Consider the following 16,201-nt stretch of genomic DNA (forward strand, 5'->3'; position numbering starts at 1 on the left):
AAACATTCACAGTAAATTTAAACGTTCCACTGTTCTTAATCGTAGCCTATTTGTATGTTTAATTTTTCGCTAGATATGTCTAAATTGCTAACAGCTGAGGGGATGATGTAAATCCAACTAGGGTCCATGCAGGTACCAAAGGTACTGTAAGTCCCCATGGTCCCTAGTATGGTGATCTACCTTCAGGTGTTGGCAATCCATAGCCTGTTTTTATATTGTCTTGTCCGAATAGTGCTATTAAATTTAACTTTCCACGCTAGTTTTAATCACATTTGTGATATTCTAGTTGTTTTACTGTCCTTCGCTGACAGGTTTTTATAATGTATATATGATCTTTTTCACTGTTGAATGTTCTCGTCACGAGATGGATGAGATATTGCCGATGTGACGTTAAATATTAACTCACTCACTCACTTTTGGTTAGCTTGTTACAGATACCTGTGGTGAGGCAGACTTTGATCGCGTTTTCACAATCATCTGTCACCATGGCTATTTCACAGCAGGTCACAAGCTTATTTAATAGTTGCGAATGAGAATACATACATTGAAGACTGCGGTATTTATCCACAGTTATATCGAATATCGATAATATACATTAGCCAAAATCGAGATAGCTTTCTGACATAATCGTGTTCCACTAGTTTAGTATATGTATTATTTTATTTACATGCGCCTTGAAACCTCAAAAAGAACGACTCGTTTTAGTGTGTACACCCCCGCTAGATGGGTCACGTGACACACTACACGGGTTGTACGAATGACATTGACCTTGAATGGAATGTGGCTGCCAAGTGGCTGATTGCTTCGAAATTTTAGATTTGGTGTACACGATTATGACTATAAACAGGGTAATACAATTGTTCCCATATATTTATATTTTTTTATATATTTTGCTTGCATCAATAAATATGTTGGAATAAGTTGTGCATTTCACTCGCTGTTTAACAACCTCAACCCTGAAATTCGATCATATTTATCATAAACTAAGCCATCCCGAGTTATCTCCCTGCATGACCGCTCAGGAAACGTTCCGCATCTAATTTTACAGAAGGTTGAATGTTGTGTACAGATTGCGAAATTAAAAGATCTCAAGGGTGATCAGTTCGTCACACGCGTTTTAAAAGGGTGCACGGGACTGTAAGACCCTTGAAAAATCCCTTATTCCTGAGGTGCCGTCGAAAGTAATACTGAATTTACAAGGGTCTTACAGCCCCGTACACCCTTTGAAAATACCATTTAACTAATGATATATAATGATATTTATAGTATGTGTTTTATTATATTAACGTTATGTTTTACAGGGTTCAGCATTCATTATGATTATTTATATTTGTGTAAATGTGTGAACAGTAGCAAAAGTAAGAATTTATAGTGTGACCATTTTTCACTCGACAGTATGGAATCATTATGATAATGAGAACGGTTGTATGATTGACTATACTTAAAACACAAACACTTTTAAAAATCACTACTGTTAATCTGCTTTTGAGTACTGATTACTGGTAACCATTACAGAAACAGGCGTATGGTACAAAGTAAACGATTAACCACTCTGAGATCTTTTTAAATAAACACTGAGACACTCTAGATCTGATATGTTTAGGGTTAGAACTACTGCAACAACATGTAATGAATTTCTAGTTATCTATTTTCCATTTTAGGCCCTTTTGGCTTTCCAATGTTCCCTTTGTCTTCCGTCCCTTCTAACCAGTTCCCATACCTTGTTTGAGGATTGCATCCGTCAATATCCACCAAAAGGAACGACCTACACTTTACAAGCAAACTATTCCACCTCACGTGACTTGTAAAAAAACAAACAATCTACATAAACACATATTGGATTTTTATTTTATTTTTTTATTTTGTTTAGGTTGGGTTGGGTTGGGTTTCAATACTAAAAATTCTAGTCCAGAAGAATACCCATTCTGACAGTACATTTCTCGCTGATCACGACGGCAGTGTCAACATTATAATGCATGAGTCATGTCTGAAGATTCAACAGCGGCAAGACTTGACACCATTTTGAAAAGATTCGTTAGTCAACGAGATTTGAAGCTGGCCAAAAGCCATCGCATCTGAGAGACGAATTCATCCAGCAGGCCAAAGGGCTGAAGTAGCTGAATACTGATACAGAATATGCATGGTCTCGAGAAGGGAACAGAATTCAGTTTAATGTGAACTCTGAAGTTTTAGATGACTCATTTAAAGCAACGATGATGATGTTACTGAGTATATTGAAGCTAAACTAGAGAAGAGGAATAAAATGATTAAAATTGCCGATTCATTGGAAGGGGGCTGGGGGACAGTAAAACAACTGTTTCTAAAGAGTTGGCTGAATATGGTGACGATGATAAGAAAATTGTGAAAGTAGAACTTAAGGCAGCCAAGAAACTTAAATCCAAACAAAATCGGAGGTCTCCGTACGGCGCTCGAGCATCTATCCGTACACCGAGTGGTACTACGCCCTTGCCGTACACCCTACCTTTGCCTATTGCTGTGCACAGTGTTCCAGTCGTGCAGCCTTTTCATGTCAAATGTTCCCGACAGGGTTCGTTCATGTCACCACTGCGAGGAGTTCTCGCACTTCGTCAGAGAGTGCCCCAACCACACAGTGCCACGTCAGGAGCCAGCATCACATCCACCAGTGTCTCCTAGACAGGAGGATACAGACTTGTCAGTTAAGTGTCATCTTGAAGTAGACTAAGACAATGATATTACAGATCCTGATATTGCTCTCACTCATGATTATTATAATCATGAACAGGGCTGCGTTTCACAAAATCCTCCTAAATTTAGGAGGTCGACCTTCTTTACGACCCTCTTCCGACCTCCTTTACGACCGTTTCACAAAGACGTCGTATCCATGTCGTACCACGGGGTCCTAAATCCATGTCGTACATCGTTTAAGAGGTACTTTGTTAAAGCAACGCTTAAAGCGAGACCGACTGGGCACCTGCATATCGTGTTATTTCCGAAAGTATTTCGAAATGTAAATACAACTAGAATACCAATCCAAATGTTGTGTTTTTGATTGAAAGTACATGCGACCTTATCGATAAAATAACAATCAATAAATTATTTTGAATTTTCCCATTAAATCCCCTGGAAACTATAAGATAAATATATAATAAAAATATGACGGATTCGAACTGGCGATATCTGCGAGAGAGAAAAATAGTATCGCTGTTAATTACGAGTTACTTCCCTTGGTATCACTCGCAGACGATATGTTTTTCTGGTCATCGCTTCTAACCTTCTAAATATGGACTCCAAGAAGAAAACGAAAACAACAAACTTCTCGTCAACAGAATTAGATGTCTTGATTTCTGGCATAGAGGCCAATACTGTCATCATCAATTCAACACTGACCAACACAGTGACAAATAACCTGAAGAAAAAAAGCTGGACGGACATAACAAACAAGTAAGACATTTTACTTTGAAGCGTTACTAAAATATCAAGCACTAATTGCCAATTAATATTACAATGTAGTATACATAGCCAGTCCCAATGTCCGAGACGGGTGAGTTTTGACGGGTTAAAAACATGCTAGTCCGTCCTCATGCCGTATCATTTCGTTCTTAAGTCTTAAAATGGCGTTTTATGTATTTTTGAAGGACAGGAAAGATTGGTAAAAGATTTGACCAGCCAGTCCTGTGGATAGACTAGCTTTTCTACATCTTTCCTACACTTTTGATGACTTACTGTGCACCGATATTAAATTTCACATAGCAAAAAATGAAAGTATATAGATATCAATTCTGTGTACTAAATTATTAAATTTCACAGAGTAAACTCCGTCAGCAAGACCGTCAGAAACGAGGAATAAATGCGGAAAAAATGGACCGACTTAAAGGGGGGAAACAAAAAAGGCAGAGGCAGAGAGGAGGGTCAGCATGAAAAAACAGGCGGAGGTGGAGGCCCACCACCAGAGGAGGTGTCTTCTATTGAAAATAGGGTATGTAAGTATAAAGGTTTGCAAACTATATGCAGTGAAAGATCTAAGTGATATATTTCTTTGAAAAATAATATGAAAATACTAGTAAGTATATATTTAGAAAAGCAAATATGAAACGCCCTGCAAAGAAATATGAAAGAAACACAAGACAAAAATGAGTATGTCAAATTGTAAAAGCGGTTCTTATCTCTTGACATTTATTGATGGACAGTATAGGAGAGATCTCTAAAAATCTATAGGGATATCTGACTTATGTTAGTTGGTGAGTGAAACTTTATAGTTGCAATGTCTTCATTTGAAGGAAGCACCATTGTTGAACCTGCCCTAGCCTGTGAGGCAGAGCCAGCACCAGGCATGAAGTAAAGGCAGTGATGGTAATGAACAGCAAAACTGATGATAAAATAATATGCAACATTCATACATTTATTGGCCACAGTAAATTAAAAGGTGAAGTGAGTCACATAGTATGCTGACATAGTATTTTGTTCGAAGTATAGACTTTATAATGTATTCTGCTGTTAATTATTTCTAAATTTGAAACTTAAGGCACATGAATTCAGATAGGTAGAGTGCAATGTCATTGTGAAATTTCAATTTCCGTATTGACGACTTCTTCACCCCTTATTCACCACTGTCACCTGAAATCAAGGGAGAGATGAAGGTGTCGGGTAACAAATTACGTTTTCACTTAATATATAATATTTATGGTGACAAGTTATACTACTCAGTTCTACTGATTTTTAAAGAGACAGTTATCAAACTGTTCATTTGGTTGGTATTATTATATATATATATTATGCATAAGGTTACAAGTCATCTCTATAAAGACAATATCATGTGGTTCATGATAATTAATCTCCACCTTCAGAGTAACTTGCATGTCCATTTTGTAGTGACTGGGAAAGCAAGAGGATCAAAGAAGAGACCAGTAACTGTGATTGAAGGTAAGTATACTTCTAGTTAAAATTGGATTGACTGTCAATGAATCAGTTATTTTTGTCATACATTGACATGAATATGATACAATTTCGGCCATAGTCAGCAAAGATGATTATCAGTATATTTAGTCTATATGTAGAGGATGTAATACTAAAACTGGATAATTAACATTGGTTCTTAATATGAAATAAATATTAAATTCCTTTTCTTCAGAATCCACAAATGAAATCTACAAAACTCTCTCACAAAATGAAGGAAAAAAGATAAAAATATTGGAGGACATCCTTGGTCAGTTGCGCCTGTTGACATCAATTCTGAGAGAATGCCTCAATCTGGAAAAAGTAAAAATTGAGTACAAACAATCAAAAGATTATTCCCTCTCTCCAATAATCAAATTTGATTGAAGGAATTTCTGTCACATATACAAGTACACTTCTTAGTATTGTTTGCATATGTTATCTATGACAGACCCTGTTTTTCATCAAATGTAATCATACTATTACTTAATTCATAGGTAATAAATCTTAATACTCCAGGTAACTTTCCATTTGATTTTTCTGTTTACATTGGCACATGAATTAAAATTTTAACCCTGCAGTAATGAGTGATAAGATACAATGAAATGCTGACACTTACTGTAATATAGAGAAGCAGACATAATAAACTCCTCACTGATTTCTGTAAATATGTATTTCATTATTTGTATTATCACTTGCATCCTTGCTTGAGCACTATCTTCAGACTACATAGTTCTTGCACAGTAATTCTTGTGGAAGATTCTAAAAATTGTAATGATTATCTTGCATAGGCAAACTGATTATTGTGTTGTTGTTCATTATAATTTCATTAAGTGCTAATAAACTCTGTAATACAGAATCAAGTGTTTTAAAATGTGTGACAGTTAAAAAGGTATACAAATAGAAGTTAATTGGACCAGACCTCATTGTCATAATTTACAGAGAATCGACTACTAGCATATTACTTACTAGCGAATCGAGATTCGATAAGGTGTCTCCTGACTGCTTGGCTATCTTGTGTAGAACCCTGATTGTCTTCTTCTCTATCTCCCTCACTTTCACCCTCCCCTGGGGGTAGTGGCTCTGTGGGCTGGGGCAACTTCAGATTGATAGGGAGGTTCTGTAGCTGGAAACTGGCAGATATCACATTAATGCATCGCTCATCCTGGAAGAGTAAGCAGCCACTGGACCTGTGAAGGCACCTGGAACAAACAAGCACAGAAGATTTATAACATATTCAGTATCAAAACAGCTGCAGTCCATAAACATTTTACAGATACTGCTATGTATTGTTATTATGCTCCTAAATCATCAGATATATACATTACAGTGGTCATGAAATTAATCAAGGCAACTAGGCATAGATGATGCTTGTGACAAGAACTGAATGATTATGCAAGCACAGTGTACAAGGAGATTTCTTCTTGTGCAAATGATAAACTGGCAAATAGCCAAAAAAAGTCATGATAAGATACTTTATTTTCTTTGCCATTAGAGCTCTCCGAAACTGAACATATTCAATACTACATATTACACAAATTACATTTCAATGCAAACCAGTACAACAATGTATTTGCCAACAGACAACTCAATTGCTTTTAATTGTTAATTGTTTCCTTGTAAAATCATGCACCTGAATCTTGATTTGCAGACTCCAAAGGCTCTCTCTATAACATTTCGGGTCCGCAGTGAGCTCTGTTGTTGTATTAGGAGAGGACAGTGGGGTGAGCAGATATGACTTACAGGCATACCTGTAAAACATGTAGATATCATATTTCAAAATATACAAGAATTAACGAGACCACCATTTGTGAAAGCCCAAAGACACAACACATAATATTATGCATACAATACCAGCAAAATCCAACTAAGAAAACAGACTTGGAAATATGATGATTTTGAACAGATAGATAACAAATGATGCATTTATTTTGATTTTACGTCTTGACAAAATCTAGAATTAATTCATACCAACCCTGAGTCACCACAGGATGACAGTGTTGGTGAATCTGTAAATAACACATATTTTTAACATGCTGATACATAAAAATGAATAAGTCAATGAATGTATCAATTTATTGATTTTCAAATGTTCTATGCAACATTTGCACCACTGATAAAATATTGATATGCATGCAGACCATAGCAAGTCTATGTCATGACAGCCCCAAATGTTTTCTTTTCATGTCAGGACGTTAATGCCTAACAACAACTGTGAAAAGTTATCTTCTGTCATAATTTCATTGCAGTGTCAACACTTGAAAATAGTTTTGTGATCGATTTTCTTAAACACGAATTCATGTAAAATTATTACAATATACGTAATTATTGTCGCTTCGAAACAACCAAGCTGGAAAACTTAAAGGTGAAGGTCACAACGAAGTAAACATACCTCAGTTTGGCGTCACACACTGCTTGGACATTGATGCAATGATATCCCTTTCGGCTAATATACGACACTTCATCCTTCTTTGGGGCCTGTATGGGGATAAGTGTGCCATCAACACATCCTATTACACGCGGAAAGCAACATATGTCATGAAATTCTTCCATGACCGAACGAGTGTCGGTGGGGAACTGAATCAAGTCCAGAGACTCGGCCAGAGCACCAGTGGTGTTGCGGAGTATTCTCTACACACTGGCTCGGGAAACGCCATGAAGATCACCGATTTCACTGAGAAAAGCCCCTTTTGCCAAATACCTCAATGTACACATCACGTTCAGGGAGATCGGAATAGCCTACGACGTTGTGTGGGTTTGTTAAGGTGGGGTTCTAAATTTCTGCACATTTCGAAAATGACATGCCTTGGAAATCTATATCGGGACATCAGGTCAACATCATCCAGAGTGTCGAGCACGTTCGACCTGCCTCTAAATATTCTAGGTCTTCTTTGTTTACGGGTTTTAATCACTTGCAGTAGCATAATCGCTGACGCCATCTTTGTAGTGTTTACGACCGCCTAAAGAATTTACGACAGGTCAACCGGGGTCCTAAATTTTGGGCTGTTTACGACACAGTGTAAATATACGTGGTCTTTGTGAAACAGGGTAAAAATTTAAGAGGTGGTCTACGACCTGCTTTCCGAGGTCGGACCGGTAAGAGGGCTTTGTGAAACGGGCCCCACGAGTCTGCGGAAATCATTGTGAAGGGTCTAGTATTGCTTTCTGGTAGTAGTATATGTTATAGACATTATAGACAAAGGATACAAAATTCCTTTTATTTCCAGACCACCAAGGATGGACCTACGAAACAACATTTCAGTCAGGCTATTTCAGAGTGGCATAAAACACATGATTGTTGAGTGTGATGCTCCACCCTATACAGTAAACCCACCTTCTTTGTCTACTCAGTCTTCGGGGAAAAGCGTCTACTCTTAGATCTGTCTTGAGTGAACAAATATGTTAGGTCAGTTAAGTATGTAGACTGGAAATATGTGCTTGGAAACATTAACCTAATGATTGGCTGATATTAGTGATAAAGTTCGATATATACACATAAGCATTAATTCAGCACCACTCATTTTTATGCTAGAAGATTGTGTTTAACAGAACACACTGGTCATTCATGATATAGAAACCAAACACATGGTTATAATTGCGTTAACCGATGTGTGAATCCATCACCTACCAAAAAATGCTGCTTCTTTCGGCTATAATTTATTTACGGTCATATGGTTCCCCAGATGGTTCCATAAATGCTCAATTGGGTTGGGGTCAGGGTTTCTTGCAGGCCAAGGTAATCGGTTAACTGCGTTGTTCTGCAAGTATGCGATAGCAGCTCTGGAACGATGGGGCCTGGCATTATCGTCCACAAATACAGGCCGACTGGCGAAGCGGTTATCAAAATGCGGGACACAGCAGCTCCCAGTACTTCCTGTTGGCCATTGAGTGTCCCTTGAATGGTGATACGATTCAGCTAACAGTCATAGGAGATACACCCCTACACCATTACAGAGCTACCGCCAGAGGGTTCAGCTGCATGGGTCATCCACTGTTTGACAAGCCTCATTACTCCTCCAAACTCGCCAACGACCATCAGTAACACGAAGAAGAAAACGGCTTTCATCGGGCCAACGGATCCTGCGCTATGTCCCACAAAACGTCGTGCCTTGTGTTTATCAGTGAGTAAGGGACGTCTGATTGGACGACGTGCACGGAGTCTACAGACTGCCAACAACTGAAGGTAGATCACCACACTATAGGGACTATGGGGGCTTGCATTACTTTTGCTACCTACATGGACCCTAACTGGATTTACACCATCCCTTCAGCTATTGGCGTTTCTGTGGAGAATTAGCCATACATTGAAATGACAATAATACTACGATTAAAAACCTGGAAAACTTCAATTTACATCAAATGTTTCGGGACTTACGTACCCTCTCAATACGTTTACAATATGACAATACCTTCACAGTACTTTAACCCCCTTTGAGGGTACAGCCACTAACAAATTGAGTTACTAATTTAAACTTCCAAGTATAAAATATTTATTTATTTACGCATCTATTTACAAATCGGTTAACAGATCTAATTCTTTCTAAAATCCTATGATTAAATGAGAACTAGTATTGTTGAAAAGATCCTTCAATGTTCTTGATTTGAAATAGTTGCATGCTTGACTGTGATTCTTTCATCACAAGAGTTACAAAACGGAGGATCCTCACCTTTTAGTATATATTCGTGCGTCTATCTTGTGTGTCCAATGCGACATCAAATCTGGACTGACAACCCAAGCAGGTATCACAGCAAAAATAACTTCGTTTCCGTTTTAGCGGAAACCTGATGGATACTAGGTAATGTAGGTTTCCTTCTCAGGAAACGCACAATGAGAGTTTCCGCATAGTTTCCACAACTGAAAGTAACAAGTATTGGTTTCTGTCATGTTTCCGTCAACTGAAACTGTAGTTGGGAGTTTCCACTTAGTTTCAGTTCACTGAAACCTTTACAGCCAGAATAAGTAAGTTTATGGTATTGCGGAAACCTTGTGGATCCTGGATAATGTAGGTTTCCGCTAGGTTTCTGTACAGGGGATATGACAGTGACAATGAGAGTCCCGCTTAGTTGTGTTATCTGTTATATTTATTACACATTTATTTGAAGAAAAAAACAAACTCTGGAAATGTTATGATTCAACTGTTTCATTTCTAAGAATAGTTCACATTTTAATGCAACAGGGCAACTGCAGTAATACACAATTCTGAGGCATTCTGAAACAGAATTCTATCCACACAAGCATTGCTCAGTTGGTAGGCACACTGAATGAAGACGATCGACTTTGCAGCGAGACACTGCACAAAGTGCTTTGTTCTTCTGTAGATGTTTGTTGGTGTATGCGAGTCCTGGTTGATATCTAGCAAAACATCTGAATCCGAATCAATCAGGCTCTCGGTCACACTTTGTGGCGGTGTTAGCTCGCAAACCATGAATGCGCTGCTAATGTCTTGGTCAGTGTCTGGAAAAGAAAAGGACATTCAATTTGAATCATCAACTCAACTGAGAAAAAAAATCACTGAAGAGAGTTTGTAAAATCTAATACTTCCAAAGAAACATAATTCACAGCAATATATATGATAACGTAGACAATATGTATTTAAAAACATCAAATACATATTACAACTTTCTCACTTTCAGTTACAGTTACATGTATGATACATACATTAAATATATTAAACATGGATAGCACAAGGCTGTGGAAAGTTTTCTGGCAACAGAAACTCTGCGGAAACTATGTCAGTCAGTTTGTAACTGAAACTCTGCGGAAACCTAATGGAATTTTGGTAACTGAAACTCTGCGGAGTCCCTAATGGAATTTTGGTAACTGAAACTCAGCGGAAACAACTAGAGTATCACAAAAAGAATTAAAACTAGCGTGAAAAGTTAAAACTAATATCACTGTGCAGACAATACAATATAAAAACAGGCTATAGATCACCAGCAACTGAAGGTAGATCACCAGCAACTGAAGGTAGATCACCAGCAACTGAAGGTGGATCACCATACTATGATATTCATGTCTATATTGCAATTCATTAGCTTCTGATTTTTTGTCAGTGTAATGTCAACTTGTGGCCTCGCCAACTCCTAGGAGGAGAAAAAAGTAAACCGGAAGGAGTTATAGTTTCAAGCTCAGTCCCACCAGCAGAAAGTAAAGGTTTCACTCTGATACCAAGAGGCGGAACAAGAGAAGACTTCCTGATATACAAATCCTCTTACCAGGGAATAAACACACAGTGATATGCAGGTTAATCAAGTTTAGATTGCACGAGTCATCGATATAGATGGAGAACGGTAGCTTGATCTCCTCCCCATTTACTCGCCAGCAGCTGAGGGGATGATGTAAATCCAGCTAGGGTTTATGCAGGTAGCAAAGGTACTGTAAGTCCCCATGGTCCCTAGTATGGTGATCTACCTTCTGTTGTTGGCGATTTATAACCTGTTTTATATTGTATTATGTAAATAGTGATATTAGTTTTAACTCTTCATGCTTGTTTTAATTGAAATAGTGATATTCTAGTTGTTGTACTGTCCTTCGTTGACAGATGTTTACAATACGCATATACATTTAAATATGCATATTTCATTTAAGTGTTCCCGTCACGATATGGCTGAGATATTGCCGACGTGACGTAAAATATGAACTCACTCACTCACTCACTCCTCCCCATTTAGAATTCGAAACCACTGTCAACAAGTCGTGTGCTTTCAGGCATTTAGTTTTAAGGAATTTATATGTGGTAAAAACGTTAAGTGTGAATCAAAGGTTAGACCCTAGAACTTGGCTTTCTTCTTAACTTTATAAATCTAGATATAGTACATTATTACATTACCACATAATGATTAGCCTTAGCTTATGGTAGGCGATGCCTATATATTGTTATATACTGTTATAGCCGTAACCAGTGTCAGGGGTTTACTCCAGTAAGCTGAGTATTTAGAAGTTCCTGCCAAATGTTTGGCAATATGACAATTACTAAAACCTTCAGTCTGTTGTGGTGCATTTACGTTTGTATATTTAGAAGAGGTAAGTACCCAATAAGGATATATAAAAATTGTGTTGAAGCACTCAATTCTTTCAACCAATGGGGGTAAAAAATGCCAGTTACTCCTGAACAAATGAAGTTACCCATACATACCATACTTAAGAGTAAATACCCAGTTGTTTTAAAGATTATCTGGAATTTCACATTTGTTCAATGAGCATATATGCACACAAACATTCAAATATTCATTTTTTTTTCATTTCTAAGTATGATACATATGAAAATATCTTGAACATCTTTAACTCAATAACAAATGTGTGTGTGTGTGTGTGTGTGTGTGTGTGTGTGTGTGTGTGTGTGTGTGTGTATACTGTATTTCTGAGCACTAGATTCGACATAATTATTGAGAAATCTACTTTTGAAGGAATAAATAATTACTTTAGTGTATTTTTCAGACTTAGTGAATATCTATGAAACTGCTGCAGCCCCTCATGAATGATGGAGCAACAACCATTGAAGTAGACCTCAACGCAGCTCAGGATATGAACTTCGGCATCACAGATCTGGACCCTACCATGCTTTCGAATTCCTTCTTGGGCGGTGAACCAGCTGTACATGTACAGATGTCTACTGAAGAAGAAATAGTAAAAGAAGAACTTGAAAAACTTAAGGATTCCAGTCAACTAATTAAAGCACAAACTGTAGCAGAAATTGACTATTTAACAAATTCAGAATATTGACCCCACTTTCAGCTTCAGAGAGTAATTAAAATGCAACATCAACAGCAGTGGTGATTTTCTAACTAGTTATTTGTGCATGCTGATTAAGCCAATTATGTTGGCGCAAAATCTGAAATGATGCGCAGCTAAAGTGTACACAGAGCCATGATTCAGAAACCTGTTCAAATGTCACGCAGTATATTTTAGATTACACTTTCTCCATTACGTACAGTTTTTAGTACTTTTCTCGGGTTGATTACCAACCTACAATTAAGTGCCGTCCTATGAAAGTTGAGTTTGAATCCAACATGATACTGGGTACACAACAATAGCACTAGAATCTGTGCTTGACTGAGAAAGTGTAATCCCACACACAGAATGTGTCACATACAAAGTTATTTTTTAACAATAGGGGTAGTAAATGGTCAAAACTGTCGGTAATAATATCTTGCAAATAAGGCAATTGGAACCAAAGTGCACTGAGTATTTTGTCATGTCATCAGAAATAATATAATCCACACCTCTAGACTGATTATTTTCATAGAATGACAATGGTAAGTACAGTAGAATACTTTCATAACGAACATGGATATAACGAACTGACGGCTATAGCGAACTGTTTTATAAGTCCCGAATTAACCTCTGTATATTATCATCTATAAAAGTCGTGCATAACGAATTCTCTATAGCGTAGTAATGGCTATAGCGAACTGATTGCAATCCCCGCGAATCCCAGGTAACACTAATTAAGGGTGTGAATAACGAACTGAGCGAACGCAATCAGTATCACTGCCAGTTAGCGATGCTCACTTTGAAATCCGCGGGAGGCCCGTGTCGAAACTGACGACATCGTAAAGGCTGTTTCCCACCAGCGCGACGGAATAGCCCGAGTTTATTCGGAATGCGATGATGACGACACGAACACATTGTAGCTCTGGGCCATATGGTCTCTGATACTGAAACCACCATTGCTGGAAGCTGTTACTGTTGTTGGTCTGGACCCTGTACTGTCAAATCATCTAAAATATTAATTACTGTATCTTGCTTCAAAATTCCTATTTTATGGAAAATTGCACACGAGACAATATATTTACAGACTGTGGTTGGATTTATTCTCAGTCCGGTAGAGAGGCAAGGAAAGCGTCTTTGTAAAATACCAAAGGGTTGTTCAGTAAGTACACGTGTCCTGCAGACATAATATTTGAATCTCTCCTTGTGTCATCACGTAGCGTCTGCACAGGTATCACGAGTCTCCAAGCAAGAATCCATCATGAACACCTGAAATACATATGTATCTTTATTAGTGTATAAAAATTTGCATATTTGTGACCTAATTCACACAAAGAGATGACAAGACTCGTTAAACAAGATTAGTATTTCAGCTGCGTCAAGGAAATCTTAGACCAATGCTGATACTTTACCGTAATTGATGAAGAATTCAACTTGGGTCACACAACATATTGTATTGTATGCTGTATCCTTCATTATATATTTACTAGTTCAGGTTAAGGGATATGTGCCACAAATGATTTGAGTGGAAGACACTCTTACACCATGTATGCAGTTGAATACATGAATGGGTTGCACACATGATATATGATAGGTGTGTACTTGTAAATAAACATATGTTACTACAAATGTTCAGGATCTTCATCACACTACACTGACCCACATGTGACATTTGATTTATTTCAGTGTGAATTGTCACCATATTTTCGAATGAAATAAATAAATACTTTAACTGACTTGTTGAAATTTTGGACCATAAGTGCATTTTACGCGAAATTAGTATATTTTAAATTTTATTGTCAATATTTCTGTATTGCTATACTCTGAGAACAGTACGATTGTTCTATAAGTATATACACTGTAACAAGTATTCTTGACAACTTTCATACTTGCCATTTTCAAAATTATGACAGAACTTACTCTCCCTGAATATGCGTGCATCATGGCATGATCCAGGCCAGTTGGTGATTCGAAACTTGGGTTCACAACCATCTGAAGAAAATGCATTCTTTGTTTAGAAAAAACCTTCTTTCTTCTTAACAAAATCCAAATGGAACTCTGACGTATGAGTTATTGTGTCAGTTACCTGAACATTTAGAGAGTGAAATCCCTTTCCGTCCCTTACCTTTGAAGATGCAATCCTTATTTGTGTGCCATCAACACATCCGAGCACATCTGGAAATCCTGAATAAGGTAAAGCAAAACTACACAGGCGACCATGGTCTACTACTACTTAGCACGAATACGGTTTTGTTTACTTTTACAGGTGGCATGCGCTAATTTTAGATCAAAATGGCTGCCTCCGTATACTCGGAAACACTTTGTATTTATCGTTATGTTTGTTATGGTGATAGTGTTAATGCTCAGATGTGACTCTTGGACGTAATACTTACCGACGATTGCATGGGAAGCACATTTCACATCAAGTGATCTTTGGCCAGTCGAAAATGCCATGAATCCGGGATGCGAGTCTACACAGTGAATCGGACACACCTCCCGGTTGTTGCCTTAATTGCTTACAGAAAATGACTGGGCAGCTAGGTAGTGAAAAGCACCAGTCGCAACAAACTGAAGGGATATCAGTAGTTCAATGATGGGTGGGAGACTGAGAACGCTGAATGGGATGTGCAAGTTCATCGCCGATTAAATCAACAATGAAAAAAACATGGTAAAACGACGAAATCTGTATGGTTCCAATAGTTGATCGTCGTTGTACAATTCCATGGGGTTGAAACGATCCCTGTCCTTTGACAGTGTAGTCTCTTTATCTTGGAACGAAGCCGACGAACGAGTCGAATCACTTCAGCCATGTTTATTGCCACAAATATTGTGTCAAATCCACTCAGGGACAGTCTTAGGAGTTATGATCACATTTGGTCTCAGACCTCAGAGATTTTCTCAGAGATTGAGCTATGTGATCCCCGATTTAAGTCACAATTTAGTCTTAAGTCTACATTTTGCGAGTTAACACAAAATATGAACTTAAAACACTATTATGGTCCCGGGCCCAGTCTTTTGGCATCTGCAAAAATACTGTTTCGGGTGAATTTTAGTTTGTTGATTTCCATGTGATACTTCCAGACAGGGCATTCTCGAGAAAATGATGAATGGGCACATTTCTTAACGTTACTCTCACAATCGCATTAGTCTTTTCGCCATAGTGAGCGCGAACAACAGACAATGTGCAATTATTAACCCCATGGCCGAACTTTTGACATTTGAAGCATCGATGAGGGTTTGGAATGTACACTTCAACGTTGATGTTAGAGTATCCTGCTTTCAATGATTTTGGAACATTTGGAGAAGAGAAAGAGAACAAATATATGTTTGTGTTTTTACAGTAGCATCATTTCTCTACGGGTTGTAAAACGTTTGACATAAAGCACAACTTGATCCTTCATCTCCGAGACAGTGTCAAGTTCTGACATGTCAGCAAACATTCGATCAAGATCCCTGACAATTTTTTTGCTCATATTAAGTGTTTTCTGAGCTTAGATCGTAACCGGAAAGCCGACAAAAGATTTAGCTCTCATAAGGTTGTTTTCTTGCTGCTTTTTTTGACCCTCAAACAGTACA

At 37.8% G+C, this 16,201-nt stretch overlaps 2 protein-coding genes and 1 pseudogene across 4 annotated transcripts in view; 1 reads left to right on the top strand and 2 right to left on the bottom strand.

The window, feature by feature from the left end:
• LOC137259727 (uncharacterized) overlaps positions 1–16,201 on the bottom strand; it is a 29,055-nt gene that overhangs the window by 9,468 nt on the left and 3,386 nt on the right. For 2 of the 3 annotated variants that reach the window (XM_067797328.1, XM_067797329.1), the window contains one exon: positions 2,483–2,651. The exons of the other annotated variant lie outside the window; for it this stretch is intronic. The gene's annotated coding sequence lies outside the window, so the exon portion shown is untranslated. The remainder of the gene's footprint in view (positions 1–2,482; positions 2,652–16,201) is intronic. 3 annotated transcript variants of the gene reach the window in all.
• LOC137260382 (uncharacterized) lies at positions 3,263–5,301 on the top strand. The gene is made up of 3 exons (XM_067798053.1): positions 3,263–3,423; positions 4,852–4,886; positions 5,111–5,301. The coding sequence occupies exons 1-3, from the start codon at positions 3,263–3,265 to the stop codon at positions 5,299–5,301; spliced, it is 387 nt and encodes a 128-aa protein (XP_067654154.1).
• On the bottom strand, positions 10,289–15,261 carry LOC137259728 (putative nuclease HARBI1; annotated as a pseudogene).

Source organism: Haliotis asinina, chromosome 13, assembly GCF_037392515.1.
Source record: "Haliotis asinina isolate JCU_RB_2024 chromosome 13, JCU_Hal_asi_v2, whole genome shotgun sequence".
Classification (NCBI taxonomy): Eukaryota; Metazoa; Mollusca; class Gastropoda; order Lepetellida; family Haliotidae; genus Haliotis; species Haliotis asinina.